This window comes from Etheostoma cragini, chromosome 2 (genome assembly GCF_013103735.1).
Source record: "Etheostoma cragini isolate CJK2018 chromosome 2, CSU_Ecrag_1.0, whole genome shotgun sequence".
In the NCBI taxonomy this organism is placed as follows: Eukaryota; Metazoa; Chordata; class Actinopteri; order Perciformes; family Percidae; genus Etheostoma; species Etheostoma cragini.
In genome coordinates this window covers 26,920,110-26,936,489 of record NC_048408.1, presented here as the reverse complement: position 1 = coordinate 26,936,489, position 16,380 = coordinate 26,920,110, and the positions used below count along the sequence as shown (strand labels likewise).

The window sequence follows — 16,380 nt, the reverse complement described above, 5'->3', positions numbered from 1 at the left end:
CCAAGTCTGAGGCTAAAGTCCCTGGACACAATTTTAAATTATCTGAGATGAAAGTTGGAAAAACCTTTGTTTGCCAGTCCAAAACAGTGGCCCCGAACCACAATTCTGACCAAATTAAGGACCAAATTCTTACGATGTGACTGCTGCCACGACTCAGATCTGCAAGCCAACCAATCAGAGCACGACATGAAATCACAGCTTTTTAAAAAAATATACGCAAAAAAGGTAACACAATGTAAGCTAAAAGGGGGAAAAAGTTTTTCTCTCTATCTCCATCTCTTCTGCAATGTTTCTATGCTTAAAAGTGTCAACTCTATAGTCAAAGCGTGCTGATTGTAACAGTGGCGCAGATGGATGACGCGCCCTGCTTTCATGTACTATTTTCCACTTACATCGTAGCACCACGACAGATTTTATTGGACCGATCTCACACAGTGTGACTATGCAATTAACGTAAACAATCAATGTTGAAGTCTAAAAGCGCCCCAACAAGACAAGCCTCTTGACTCTTTGAATGGGAAGTGGCCTCGGGCTGGTCCAGCTCCTGCAGCTTCCACCGCCTCAACATTCTCTATCTGTCTGAATAACAACAGAGACAAGTCACTGCCATGACAGCAACGGCAGTGTTTTTAATAGTCTTGTCATGCATGCATTAAGGAACAGACTATTATTAAAGGTGCTCCTGACGTTCAGAGTACAAAACAATACGGAGGCTAGCTTGCCCTTCCCAGCCAGCGGATAGTGAGGAGATGTTTGCTGTGTGTGACAACAAATGTAACCTAAAAAATGCGTGACATCGCTTGGAGCCCCTTTAATAGATGGCATCATCTCAAGCATCTTTAACTGAACAAGCAACGATGTAATGTTTGTAGTAGTGATGACTCAGTCTTTTAGGAACCCTGAGGCCTTGTTCATGTCCGCTGGAGGGGGAACAACTATACTTGAGAGACCTCTACTCATCAATTCTTACTGTAGTACTTTAATTTCTATACTTGTCTAAAAGCCCATTGAGTACACACGCATGATTCATGTCTAGTTCACTTAGTAGCATTTCTCACATTTGCACAACAAACAGTTATAGGGACAAGAGTCCATGTGAATGTGAGGCCATTTCCTCCTGAAACACGCTGTGAAGTTTCTCATCACCCAGGAACGGTACAACATTGCGACGCACTGCTCCACACAGTTCAAGCTGAAATCTTAAAATGATTAAAGCTTTTTTTGCAGCATGCTGAAAGGTTTCCGAGCCGCTTCTTGGTGAAATAGCTTTAATGTATCTATCAAAGTCTACCTGATGAAAAATACTTTGTTCGCCTTAGTGTTTGCTATGGTGTAGGACAGATATGTAAATATGGAACAGGCTTGTGGTAGAGTCCTGTCATCATTTTCTTTTCACTTTCATGTGTCGAGCTTTGGTTACGAAATTGTTCATTTTCTCTGTGGTCATGAAAAAATATAAATATAATATCTGAAAACGTAGCCGCTGGTGCTCTCAGCGTGATGAGTGAGAAAGACAGCCAGCGAGGCGATTCACAATAGGGCCGATGCTACAGTGTGTGACAAGTGTGTGTCTGTGCTTGTGTGTGTGTGCGTGCCTGTGTGTGTGCCTGTGTGTGTGTGTGTGTGTTTGTGTGTGTGTAACCGATGCCCATTTGAAAGCTCGGCGCTAGTCTTTCGTCCTTCAATTGCCAATTAACAAGGGCCCATTTAATTGCAGTGGTTTGGGAGGGCATAAAATTACCACTGGAGCTGAACCAAGCATACACACACACACACACACACACACACACACACAATTCTTCTTAATGAGCGGCACTATCAGCTCTCTTTTCTTCCCCTCTTTCATTTGCATTTTGCTCACTCTCTCTCTGCCTCCTCCTTACCCTCCCACCTGCTCTGTCAAGGCGTTTAGATTAAACTCCTCCTGCCTTCTTCTTCTTCTTCTTCTTCTTCTTCTTCTTCTTCTTCTTCTTTTTCTTCTTCTTCTTCTTCTTTCTCTTTAGTCTGTCACATTCAGTCCTGTGATATGTTTTCTTTAAAGCTGGTGACAATCTCTCTTCCTCTCCTTGTTTCCTTCGTCTCAAATGCTGCATCAAATGTTCTTATTCTCTTTCCTTCATCCATTTCTTAACCTTTCTTTCTTTAGTTCTTTGCCACCTTTTCTTCATCTTTTCTTCCCCCACTTTACCCTTTTTCTTTGATTACCTTCTCCCTGTCCTGCGTTTTTTCTTTTTTTTCTTCATATATCATTATGTTACAGTATTTTTACTGCAATGAAAAAAATGTAGATGGACACACAAAAACACACACTTTGTTTTAAACTGTTCCATTTCTCCTGTCATATCAATTGTTAAAGTGCTTTGACTTGTGACTATATTCCTGACTTTCTTCTCTTTCTTTCTCTCATTCTCACGCAGGTTCTTTTAAAGGCATGTGTAAACAGATAGATCACTTCCCGGAGGATGCTGATTATGAGGCAGATGCTTCCGAGTACTTCCTACGTGAGTTCTTCCTTAATTCCATCCATGCATATTTGCAGAGTTTAATGTATATTTTCATCCATTTTGTATTAGGGTCAATTTTATTTCTACTACATTTTCATATATTTTCTTCATTTATTACATTATGTGCAAGGGACAAGTACCTTACAGAGAAACGTTAACAGTTGCAGAAGCAGTGTTCAATGTCCTGTACACATAACTCCCAACACCAGGGGAAAAGCAGGGGAAAGCAGCCTTGGACAAAAGGATGATGGTAAAAAATAATCAAGAGAAGGGTTAGGAGGAGAAGTTAGAGGTGTAAGATAGGGAGACAAAGAGTGTCAAAAAGCTGAAGATGAGAAACTGAAGGGAACAGCGTGAAGGTGGAGAGACTCAGAAGAGGTGGATGGGTAAAAGGTAGACGTATAAGGATGAGGTCAGTGATGAGGAAGAGGAGGGATGGGCAGCAGAAATAGTGATGTAGTCTCACCCAGGTTTTCCACTGGGTGAATTTCTGCTGAGATCCGTCTGCGCCGCCTTTTTGTTACGTCCTCCAACAAGCGCCATACCACACTTCTGAGACCCTGAGAGTCATTTTTTGTAACTTCCTGGCTGGCTGACCGAACGCCCTGCAGCTCGCGGAACGGAGAGCCGCTTCACGCGCGCTTCTGTGATGCGCTGCATGACATTTGGGGGAATATCAAGAATTGACTTGAATGACTGTGATTGCTGGCGGGGGCCTTGGCGCCTCCAGAACGCAGCGCAGTGGGAAATAGGGGTTATAGAACAACTTCCAGGAAGGGAAAGAGGCCAGGAGAACGAGGTGGCATGAGAAGGCAAAAGCCAAGGAGAAGGGAAGGTTGAGGAGGTGAAGGACAAGGAGTAGGGTACTGGTGCAGTGCTGTTGCTCTCCCAGCGGCTTGCCAATTAGGACACTTTCTTCTATAAATACTCCAGGCTCCGCTATGTGGGTCACACCTCTCTCTCTCTTCCTTCCATCTTACCATCCTTTGCCTCCTCCCTCTTGCGTTCCATCCATCTGTCTGTCCATCTCCGCAGAGGCTCACTCTCCCGTCTGACAGCTGGTGGATAGAGGCCATGGGGTGGAGCAAGGGGGATGGTGGAGAAGAGGACAGGGAGGGAACCGAAGTTGGTGTCACAACCCACGTAAAAAAATGTATAGAAGATTTCTGAAACTTTTGAGCAAGTTTGGTATAAAAAAATGCATCAGAGGTTCCAAACCATTTAGTGTGAGTTTTTATTCCCAACAAATAATGCTCTAAAATAGTCTGCTGGTTTGGGGTTTTACGAAGTTCTGAAATTTATGAAACTGTGTAAGGTTTCTTAAGGTGGGGTGTGAGGATTCCTTATGGTCCCGAATGACTTTCTGAGTGACCCTCTGTAGAGAACAACATTATACAGCCATTCGATAGGTGAAGGTGGAAGCAGCACCAATGCCAAAAATGTCTCCATTCAGACAAACATTCCCCCGAGGGATGAGACATCGATCAGCCGGTGCTCTAGTATCCCTTACACCCTTGAGGCCACTGAAACAGCAGTCGCCAGTTTTGGATTGGAAGAAAGAAGCTGGTTTCTATTCATTATATGTTACTGTATTTTATCCAGATGAACCACTGATCCTGCATTCCTTCGTTTCCCACTGTGCATCGTCATGGCAACCAGTGGAAATATCTGTGCACTTGTTGTGTGTTTGTATATGTGTGAGGTACACTTAAGCTTGGGACAAACCTAGACCAGCTGAAAAATACAAAGGATGGACTAACCACATATAAAGATTGTTCCCACGTCTTTTACAGTCAGGGAGGAGCACAAACCTCACGACTAGCGGTTTATATGTGATGAAATTTGCACTGGAAAAAAAAAGCAGGAACAAGGGGCAGATTATTGGTGAGAACCTGGATGGAGAATTTTGGGGGGGTGGGTGGACGGCTACGTATACTAAGTATTTGGTCTAATTCAGCATTGTTGTGTCAGGCGTGTCATTGTATGTGACTGGGGCCCTGCTATTGTCATTCTGTTTGATTCCTGAGCTCCACTTCTATGGAAAGCAGGATTACATAATGATTGTAAATGTGCTAACACATTGACTCTTTGCTTTTGGTTCTCTGTACTCTTCAGTGATGTAGAAAGCTCATTCTACCATTGCACTCAAATTTAAGTCACTCTGAACCACAGCTTAGTTGCTGAAATGACAATTTAAAGTGTAGAGGACGCCACACTCTCTGAAAAAAAGGAAATTATGCAACATTTGTTTATCAGGGCAGGATATTCTCTATCACTCCCTCATTCACATTCCCCACCTGGAAGGTTCCCAATACAACCACAGTCTCTTTCAAGTGGCCACTAAGCAGCCCTATTGGACTTGTTGGGTGTCTTGTTGTACAGCTGAGAGACAGTAGAACACTGCTCTTCACTAACCCCCCGCAAGTCTTAAATGATGATTCGTCAATTCCCAGTCTTCTGCCACCTTGAATTTCAATGATATTGTTTTTACTGTCGGAAGCATGAGATAATGATATAAACAAGATTGCCAAGGAAGCTCAGGGAACAGCAGCACTCAATGTTTGTTGACTAGTGGGCTCCTGATATCCTCAGTGCAATGAAAGTTGTCCTCAAACAGCAGTTATTACAGAGAAATGCGAATATATAGGACGTTTCTGCTAGAAGCTCATCCAATTCTTCTTGTGGCTGCACGTAGTTATTATCGCAGGAGCAAATGAGTAAGTGAGGTGACAAAGTATAAGACCGCAAAATTCCACTCACGGAAGTAGGTTGGGGTGTTGGATGGCTCAAAAAACACAGGATTGTCACTCAGGAGGCCAGAGTTCATGTCCTGTGTTGAAATCAAAAGTCCAAAGTGATTTTTTTTAATTAACCAAGTTTTTTGGACCTTGGTCTGTGATGCAATGAATTCAAGTTAGGTCCTCACTTTACTAGGCGTATGTGTCTCATTATAAGCAAATTCTGATGTTTTATAATGCTTACTATTGTTGCTTCCTAAACCTAACTAGTTCCATTTCACAGACGTTAACTGCATTTTTAAAAGTGTGACTGTAACCTTAACTGTTACATGATAAAAATTGCCATCGTGCTCACATGCTACAGTCACAGGCAAATATGCCTTGTCACAGCAGTAAATAAAACGCTCAAATATGTTGTTTTGGGAGTCATTGGAAACCAACCTTTTCTGTCATTTAGGTGTGAGGGAGTGTTGAATGTTACGGCAGGCCTTCGACAGCACCTGTTTAACATAAATCGTCAAACCTGATTTACCCAATAGGTTGTTTATAAATGCTTTTCTCAGAACAAACCGGGTGACTGAATTCAACTCGTATCAGTATTGTTGACTTGCATCTTGTCAGCTAAATCTACTTGGTTAAGGAAACCTATTTTACATGGTTGAAAGACTCAACATCAATTCTTGGTAGAAGACAGATAAAGTTAGAAATGGTGGCAGGCAACCTGTTCCCAGATTTAAATATCATTCCTCTTTCTCTTCGGCATGTCAACGTTGTACACTAAAGAGACTTTAAGACATTTAGACCTTCTAAATGTATCCTAGATGCTGCTTCAGTCTGTCTTCAACTAGACACACCACTGGATAAAACAGGCAACACTGTACAACACCTGGCGCCCCATTAACAACTAGGATGTGTCCACAAAACATTGCGGTGCAACAGTTTATATCTTAATATTGTGCATTCACCCTTTTTACTGATTTACAAACATGATAGCGGAAAAACGTGCAGCAGGTTTCAATTTTAGTGGCATAGACAGACATGGTACAATTCATTAACACAGCTTATACCAACTTCAACAGTAGTAGACCAGTAGATGTAATCCTTTTTGGATTATTTACACACACAAACACACTCTCTTTGTCTCTTTCATTCTCTTTCTCTCTCTGTCTCTCTCTCTCTGCCCTTTCGATCTCGTCTCACGCTTTCTAAGGCCTCTCACCCCGCCACCCCCACCCTCTTCTCTCTGGGTGAATTTGGACATGTGCTTATGTAAGGCCTTCCTCCTGTAGCGCTACTATCAGCCGCAACCACCACCCCATTCCTTCACTACAACAGAATATAGAGGATGAGGCTTACACTTACCATGTTGGTGTACCCATCTGAAGCAGATAGGAGAATCATCTGGATGCTTCATTTATAAATTCAAAATAAATGTGTCAAAATATCTAATATTCCAATTCATCCAAGCATGTTATCAACTCTGCTCCTATGTCAACATCAAAGTGGGAGAAAACAATTTTGGAAATCAATAGTGTATTGGTGTAAATGTGATACACCACTTTTAATTATTTATTTATATTAAATTAGCTTTGTTTTGATTCTATCAATTTATCTATCTACATACATTACTTTTTTAAATTAGTTTTTGTGAATTTAGATTTGTTCTTACTGCATTAGTATCCTATTGTGACTGTTTTTGACTGTGACTGCTTGTTAGTTAACAATGCATCATGCTTTTACCGGTATTCATGCCTTCTCTCTTTTGGGCTCTTTTTAAGTCAACCACATTTGAGATTGGGTCTATTTTTCTTCTGGTGGATATATGCATGTAGGCTTTGGCTAGGTTTTCTATGACTCCATTTGGGATGGGCTCCAAAACGAAGTAGTAAAACCATTTATTTAAAGATTATGTCGCACAATTATCAGTCTTTTTTTGCAGGCCAATGGGAGCATTTGGTAGTAGAACGTTTCATTTTGCAAGATTTTGTACAAAAATATGTATGAGAAAAGAATTACAAACTGAAGGAGGTGCATGATTACATGGTACGTTCATAAAAAAATTTAACTGGAATAGGCATCTTATAGCAACAGGTGACGGGTAGTCAGTCTGATGAATGCTTGCTTTTTCCTGTCTATTACTACTGTTTCTTATCATGATCATAGACTGACCAGGTAAACGACAAATGTTGAGATTTTACAAAATCACAAATCATGTTTCATGACGGAGAAGGGAAAGATCAACCCCTTGGTTAATATTTAAAAATACATCATTGACTGGTATAAGGTGTGTTAGCTAACTCACTAACTAACTAAATTTACAAGCTGGTGAAAACTAAGACGATAGGAGGCCATAACTTTCACCTCAGCCTGCTGAGACTCTGTCATGTCCTAAATAAGCCAGTTTTTGATGTATGGTCTAATGTCCAACATATCTCTTGCACTTTTGTCCTTGAAACCTGGACTGGTAATTTTTTTTATCATAGAGTTATTGTATGTAACTAGGGAGGCTGTCTCTTGGTGTCACCAAGATGTATGATGTACATACATAGTACTCTCAAACCAAATAATTCAGATTACAACTGATCACGTTACTTTCTTGAAGCACAATTCTGCTCATGAAAAAATTAAATGAAATAGGAAGTGTGTATTTGTGGATTACAATTGAGAAGAAGTCATGGTTATGTTTTTGATATGCATTAACGTGCATTTTAGGCTTGATAACAAAGAAACTATGTGTATTTGCAGTTTAATTGAAATAATGTAAACTGTACACTTCGTTCTTACTAAGGATGTGTATAAGACATTGTGTGCATAAGACACCATGTGTATGGTAGGTGTGTGTGTTTGTGTGTGTGTATTTGTGTAACAGAATAAATTAAGGACATTACAGAATCAGTGTGTATCCAGGGTTAGATAAAAAGGGTCTGAAGTATAACACAGTGTGTGTGTGTGTGTGTGTGTGTGTGTGTGTGTCTGTGTGTGTGTGTGTGCGCGTCTGTGTGTTGTATAATGCGTGGAGCTGTTGAATGGGATTAGATATGGCTAAACGCTCAGCTCTGGCCCTAACTGGCTTGAACAAGGCACAATCATAGCAACACACACTTTACACACACTTCTATATTTGTGAGGGCCCAGCTCCAACCATCACAACAACTACCTAATCTAAACCCTAACTAGTGGTGGAAGAAGAAACCAGAGCCTTTATTTAACTGTACCTTGTGGAATGTTCAACAACTAAAGGAGCAATGAAGCAATGCTTTTTGGATGGGTGAAGTGGAACATGTACCTTGAAGAGCATGTGGGTGTGAGGCCGGAAATGTTACTGCGAACAGCTATTCCAGTGATTGACAGTTGGTGGCAGTACCACAGGCCAGAAATACGCCAGGAAACAGAAATGCGTCAGCAAAAGGTGGGAAAGAAAATGCAAATATGTAAATTAAAGATATTTCACAAGGAAGGAACTAAACATGTTTGTCAGACGTCAACGAAACACACACTGTTTTTATTTGCCTCTGAAAATGAATGGAGTAGAAGTATAACATACTTTTAAATTTATGCCTCAAAGTTAAGACAACACGCCTTAAGAATGATATTTAAGTTAAAGCATTTAGCTATATTGCACAAGTTGAGGACTGTCCCCAATGTCCTCGCTCGTGAGGTCCAAAACTTGGTCCTCACAATGCTAGAAACCCAAGAAAACACACACTCACAGAGTGTGAATTTGCTCTGAACACGCTGAAGTGGAAGAAGTACGCAGTGTTGCCTATAATTAGACCGCTGGATTCTTGAATATAATGCTAATACTCTGGATTGGAATGCTAGGAGACACGTGTTGTCACCCACTGATGACGTCACCCGACTGGCTGATGTCACCGCAGCTATTTTCGGGAGCCAAGTTGTGACATGGAGGCATATCACGGTTCACATGAGTAATACGGCATGATATTGACTGGCAGGCTGCGCAAGCACCCTGGTGTGCGTACAGCACTAATACAAAAACACACACACACTTACACGGACACGTGCAAACACACATCTGTCCAGCGGTGTGTGTTTTCATGATCAGAGTTTTTTCTTCGCTCTTTATAAGATCTGTTCATTTTCTAAAAATTATTCTACTGCTGAGCATGTCTGTCAGCTTTACATGGACACACACACACATACACACATACACACACACACACATACACACACACACACACACACACACACACATACACAAACACACACACACTATTCCCCTGGAGCTGTTTTGCCAAGTTCCCACTTCCACATGTTCTTTGCTGCTGGATTCTCCCACGTGGGCGAAAACGTGTGTGTGTGTGTGTGTGTGTGTGTGTGTGTGTGTGTGTGTGTAAAGCAGATCGTTCCTGTGTGGGTAGTATACACTGTGTACGGGAAACACCCCACTTTGGAGTTTGAGAGTGAGCAAGTGAGTGGGCGGGAGGCTGATCGATAAGCGTGTTCACTTTGTAGCTTGTTGAGCTGGTGTGAGTGTGTGAGAGTAATGGGGGGGTTGCTGCACTGTACTGTACTTTCTGTGTATATACTCTAAAATCTGTGTGTGTGTGTGTGCGTCTGTGTGCGAACCCAGGGATCTCCCATGGTGGCATCCACCCCCGCCTCTATAATTCAGCCACAATTACAAGGCTCTCCTCTGCCGCAGCTAATGAAACCATAAGTCAGCCAGCAACACACACACACACAAACACGCAACCATAGAAACACACAACACTGCAGCAGAACAAACCAAGTGGTGGGAGAAATGAAGGGAGGTGAAAGGGGAACAGAGAGAATGAAAAACAAAATAGGTTTGAGAGACGGAGGAACTTTGTTTTTCCAGAAGGAAATACATTTTTGGTGTGTGTGTGTGTGTGTGTGCACACCCTGCCTTCTGTCTGTGTATTATATCAGAGCCATAATGCACAGTACATATTGACTCACATGGTACAAGGATGACAGGAACGTCAAACAAAGTGTTGTTGAGTTTTAACAGGAAATGCAGGTTGTGATACGTGTGATAAAATGTCACACAGCTGATGATTGGGTATATTTAAGATGACCTGTAAGGCGTATTATCGGAATATCTCTAGCAGTCTAATCGTCATTTTCATCAATATTCTGACTCCTTCATCTGGACAACTGTTCCAGTGTGTAGAAGAATCATATTAAGCCTTCCTAACTCTCTTCTAATTTAAAATACCATCAGTAAAATAATAAACCTCCACCACCTCATGTTCCATCAGGGAAACATTACAACAATATTACATATCACTTACATAAAGATAATTAGCAGACAGGTGACCCGTTCAGGGTGTATCCCGACTCTTTTCCAATACGAGCTGGGGTAAGTAAGTAAGTATAGATTATGGTTGGATTGATGGATGCAGATAATCAACTGCTGATGCTTTTTGTGCTCGTTTATTGCTTTAAACTTCATCATTACACTCTAATACAACTGAGCAAAGATATCTTTAATTGCATTATTGAAACAATGGTGTGAACTTTAACTGTGCTTATCTAGCACGTAGCAATTATAGTTTTGGGGAATAGTCCTGACTTGATACTGCATTGGTTTAGCAGTGACCACTTTCATGGGTTAAGAAACACAACCTGTAAATGGGTTTGGCACATACAGTGGCAGAGGCATCCACCAGTTAGTACATCTTCCCCCTTCTGAATATAATTGTTGATCAAGTGAACACTAAAAGACATCACACACTGGCCATAAAAGCATCATTTGATTGGCATCCATTGGCGTCGGTATCACACCCCAGACGTGTCATACAGACAGAAGATGTGGTCAAGGTACAGTAGCCAAGATGAAGGGTGTGAAGTGTTGATTGGTCGATCCAACTTCAATTAAAAGGTTTTGAAACAAAAAAGAAAAAAACATTATACAAGTTGTACGCAAAGTAGAGCTGAAGATCTTTGCCCAAACCAGACGGACCCGACGGACCCGATGGGACCCGACGGGACCCGATGGGACCCGACGTTAGTCATGAATAAATCATGTTATTAAATGTATAAATTACTCATTCTATACAAAAGGCAAAAGAGCTGTGTGTGTGCGCACATTTGAATAATGTTGGCTGTAAAAGGGGTTCTGGCTTCTAACAAGTAGTCAATCAAAATGTACTTGTCGGGCTCGGGACGAATTCTGTCAGGCTCGGGCCTTGTGGGGCCCGATAACAGCTCTAACGCAGTGGTCTAAAATAGTCAACCATGTAAACCTCTCTGTTCAATGGAGGAAGGTGCTTTGATGCCCGCCACGCACCACCAATTTGACTACTTTTACGTATATATATCAGTATATATACATATATTTATAGACATACAGTACAGGCCAACAGTTTGGTTACACCTTTTCATTCAATGCGTTTCCTTTATTTTCATGACTATTTACATTGTAGATTCTTACTGAAGGCATCAAAATTATGATTGAACACATGTGGAATTATATACCTAACAACAAAGTGTGAAATAACTCTTAAATAGGTCTTGCATTTTAGATTCCATATGTGTTCATTCATAAACACATATTCATTCATAGCATTCATTCAGAATCTAATATGTAAATAGTCATGAAACCAAAAAAAAACGCAATGAATGAGAAGGTGTAACTAAACTTTTGGCCTGTACTGTATATATATATATATACGTATACATATATATGTATACATATATATATATATATATATATATATATATATATATATATATATATATATATATATATATATATATATATATATATATATATATATATATTCAGCAGTACATTGTATTTCATTTGTTCCGACAACACAGTGTAGAAAATGACCTGGACTCTCCTCTGTAAAGTGACCCATAATTTATAGTTAATATATGAGCTATCCAAATAGAAAAGCGTTGAAAGGGTTTTGTAGGGATCAGATCAACAGGGGGCCAATCAGGAGTTGTTGGGTGCAGAACTATAGCTTGGCTTGGGTTATTTTGAGATTTAGTGATACTGTGGGCTATATAACAGCAAGAAGTTTTAGAACAGGCTAAGACTAAAATAAATAGCAGTAATAATCTCCAGGAACAGCTGGGTGCATGTTTTACTTGCGAAATGATGTTGTATGATGAAGCAGGACAGCCTGAAGTTGGCAACTTCCACAACCAGGAAGTCAGAGGCTCACGAGCATCCCTGACAAAGACACTAAAAACACACTGCAGGCGTCTTCTCACACTGCTGATGCTCGCTCCCTTTCAACACACCCTCTCTCTCTCTGTCTCCATGCTGGGATGTGCTTAGTGGCTGGGTGCGCCTGAAGGCCAGCGCATTTTGGTTAAAAATTCTTCCTCTTAAACTCCCTGCCTTCTGCTTAAAGCGCAAAGGCAGAGAGAGAGAGAGAGAGAGAGAGAGAGAGAGAGATCGAGAGAGAAGATTGCTTGAGGCAAAGCAGCTTCACAGTGAACTGAAGGCCCGCAGTCTTCTTGCTTCTCCTCTTGTCTCGTCTTCTTTTTCTTCTTCTGCTTTCGTTATTTTGTTTTTTTCCTATAGAGTTCTTTTCTTTTCCACTTCTATCCTCCCATCCCTCTGTATTTTTTGTCATTTTTAGCTTCTCAGCACAGTTGCCTTTTTCTTTAATGATAGCTGAAGTCTTAACAGTCACTGTTTGGCTAACTTCTAAAAGCCAATGCATTTTTTTCATCTGTAATTAAAAAAAAATTAAACCTGTCACTGGGATAAATCGCTACCCTTAAAAGAAATGAGTTTCCAATGCAGCACTTGAGATTAGACCTCAAAGCCTTTGTGACCTAAACATCATTAAGCAATGATTCTTTTAGCACACAAAAGACTACAGCTCCCACTGAGTTGCTGAATAAAAAGGAGAAGCCTTTTTTTTCTCTTACTTTTCTCTGAAATCGAGGACACTGTAAACTTCGATTGGCCAATAGGAAGCGATGGATCGTTACTAAATGCATTACTTTAGCACAAATTTGAAGTGCTTGTACTTGTACTTAAGTCTTTTCTTTTAATGCCCCTTCCTTCTAGTCCACTATATTTCAGAGAGAAATATTGTACTTTTGACTCCACTTTATTAATCTGACAGCTTTAGTTACAAGTTACTTAACAAATTAAGAGTTTTAAAGACAAAACACATTTAATTACAAATTAAACTACCCAACCCAACAGCCTACACGTACAGCTGAAATGACGAGACCACTAAACACAAAACCATGTGGATCGTTTTGGAGGATCCACATACTTTCACTTTTAAAATGTTAATACATTTTCCTGATGATAGTTTCATGCTTTTACTTAACATTTTTAATGCAATTGTTTTTACAGTGTGGTATTAGTACTTTTACTTGAGTATGGGTCTGGCTAGTTCTTCCACCACTGCCACTGTGCAACTGTTGTCACTGTAAAGTGCACATGTTGTGTGCTGAAATGCAAAGCTTGTGGTGTAACGACAGTAAACAAAGAAATGGTCAATGAAAATCTGATAACAAAAAACAACCTTGTTGCAATCCATTATGTGCTGGATAGAGTATGCTCTGTGTGTGTCTTTTACCATTGTAGAGAATCTCATCCGGCTGTGTGTTAACCTCCAGTGAGTGATAAATCGAGTGTAGTACAGGTGTATGTGTGTGTACTCCTGTCGCAGGAGGCATTTCTGCTTACTCCGGTAAAAAAAGACGTGTGTCTCTGTGTGTGCGCACAGTGTATTCTTGGAGTGAGGGGCTGACCACCTTGAAGAGAATTTACCCTGACAACACATGTCAGTGAGTAGAGGAGATGGGGTTAAAACACATATGATGGCAGAGGAGTAGGAGGAGGAGGAGGAGGTTGGTGCAATGCCAACTCTGGGGTCACCTTAATATTTGATCTGCATCAGTGAATGGAACAATCACATTATGGACATATTGCAGAAAGATAGAGAAACAGGGATGTAAAGAAGAAAGTAAGATTAACCTTTCTGTTGTCCTCTGGGTCAAATTGACCCGTTTACAAAAGAATTATATATCAGAACTATGACCAAAGAATGTTGAAAAAAAGTGACAAATCTTGTAAAAAGCTTCAGAAACGCAGACAAAATTCAACAAAAACATTTGTTTTAAACGCTGATTAAGTGACCAAACAAAATCGGAAAAATTGCCAAAAGACTTGTGACAAAAACTTGCTTAAAAGAAGTGACAAAAAAATTGGTAAATGTGAGAAAAAGAATTGTTAAAAAAAATTACAAAAACATGATAAAAGTGACAAAAAAAATTGAAAAAATCTACAAAAACGTTGAGAAAAGTGTAGGAAAAAAACATCAAAATTTCGGCCCAGAAAAGCATAAAATTGCAGTTTGATGGGAAGACAACACAAGGGTTACAAAAGGAAAAACAGAAAGGAAAGGAAAAGAAGAGATGGGGAGTGACCATACTTGTTTGTGCCATTTCAATAAGTTATGATATTACTCTGGGAATTCATTCCTACTAGGGATAGATTATTTGCAAAAGTAAGATCAATTACCCGAAAATAAAAACAGTGTCAGCCTGAAAACTGCCAAAAGTTCCGGAATGTGACATTGGTCGCCTCAGGAATCGGATCGAGCACCCGGACCGCGGCAGCACCATGACAACCCTGCGGCCAATCAGCAAATCAGCCACGCAGAGGGCAAACAGCTGATGGACAGACTGATAGGGGAGGGGAAAGAAGACAGAGACGGACGGAGAGTTAGAGCGATGGAGTGATAGAGCGAAGGAGAAGGGGCTGATAGAAGGAGACGGGCACACTGCACAATGGAGACCAGATCTTTGACACAGATAGAAAAGCAAGATGCAGTCTCTGGATCCATGCTAATGAGAAAAGAAGTGTGTCTACCATCAGTATTACCAGTTAACTGGTGATCTATCTAGTAAATTATTTTAACCCTTCTATGGTATTCGGGTCAAAGTGACCCATTTCAAAATAAATTACAAGAAGAAAAATTGTAAATTTTTTCTACCTGAAAATCGAGGCCTTACCTTATTTACTTTGACAAACGTGTATTCCTGACTCAATTCAGGAAATTATTCTGGATATGACCCCTTATGTTTTTTCCATGGTGGATTTTTAAGATTAATTATAAAACAAACCACACTTCCATTTTTAATTGTGTGCTGGTAGAGACTGATTGCATTCCCTAAATGTTATCTAAATTGTTTGAAATTGAGATAAAGACAATGTTTGTTAATCGATTATTAAGGAACATTTTATTTCAGAATTGTTTTTAAAAACCCAAATAAGTCACGGGTCAATTTGACCGGATTGATACGAGAGGGTCCTGAAAGTGAAGACAACACGAAGGTTAAAATGCCGTCTGTTGTTTTTATTTGTATTTCTCTACTTTTTCTTCATCATATTACATTTTTCTAGTCTGTCTTCTGTCTTTTTTGACGTCATGGGAAATGTATGGTGTCTAAATTTGTACCTTTAACATATTAAGAAAGTTTATTAAAAAGAAGATGGAAGAGAAGATAAGTCAGTTGATATCAGTAAAATGGGCAGCAGTAACATAGTCAATTGTCAAAAAACAAAACAAACAAGCAATACGTATAGTATCAGTGATAAAATCATTAAAAAAGAAAATACTCTGCATTGTATTACACAGCACTCATACTTCTTCTATAGTATTATAGCCTGCTGTTGTACTTCAAGGTGGTAGATTGACTTCCAAACTCTAACATACCTGGGAGCAATCTATTACTTTTAATTTAAAGGTCTTTCATGCATGTCAATAATCAGTTGGTAATTCACACTGTTTGTAATAAGTGGTATATATTTAGCATGTGTCCAGTGGTGACAACTATGACAAAGACACTTATTTTTCTGCCATGATGTGTGTGTGTGTGTGTGTGTGTGTGTGTGTGTGTCCAGGCGCTGTACGAGCCTCCAGTATCTTCCCCATCCTGAGTGTGATCCTGCTCTTCATGGGGGGGCTGTGCATCGCCGCCAGCGAGTTCTACAAGTCACGCCACAACATCATCCTCAGCGCCGGCATCCTCTTCGTCTCCGCAGGTACGAAGGGAAGGAGAGGAAGGAGGCAAGGAGGGGTGAGAGACGAAGAGGGTGGGAATGGATGGTCGAATAAGCTGGAGGTGTCTAGTAGAAAGTGTGTGTGTGTGTGTGTGTGTGG

The 16,380-nt window shown here is 40.4% G+C and overlaps 1 protein-coding gene across 1 annotated transcript in view; it reads left to right on the top strand.

Moving 5' to 3' along the window:
• Positions 1 to 16,380, top strand: part of LOC117952531 (voltage-dependent calcium channel gamma-2 subunit-like) — a 61,884-nt gene that overhangs the window by 40,365 nt on the left and 5,139 nt on the right. The window contains exons 2-3 of the mRNA XM_034884888.1: positions 2,418 to 2,501; positions 16,122 to 16,262. Coding sequence (XP_034740779.1) covers positions 2,418 to 2,501; positions 16,122 to 16,262 — 225 coding nt within the window. The remainder of the gene's footprint in view (positions 1 to 2,417; positions 2,502 to 16,121; positions 16,263 to 16,380) is intronic.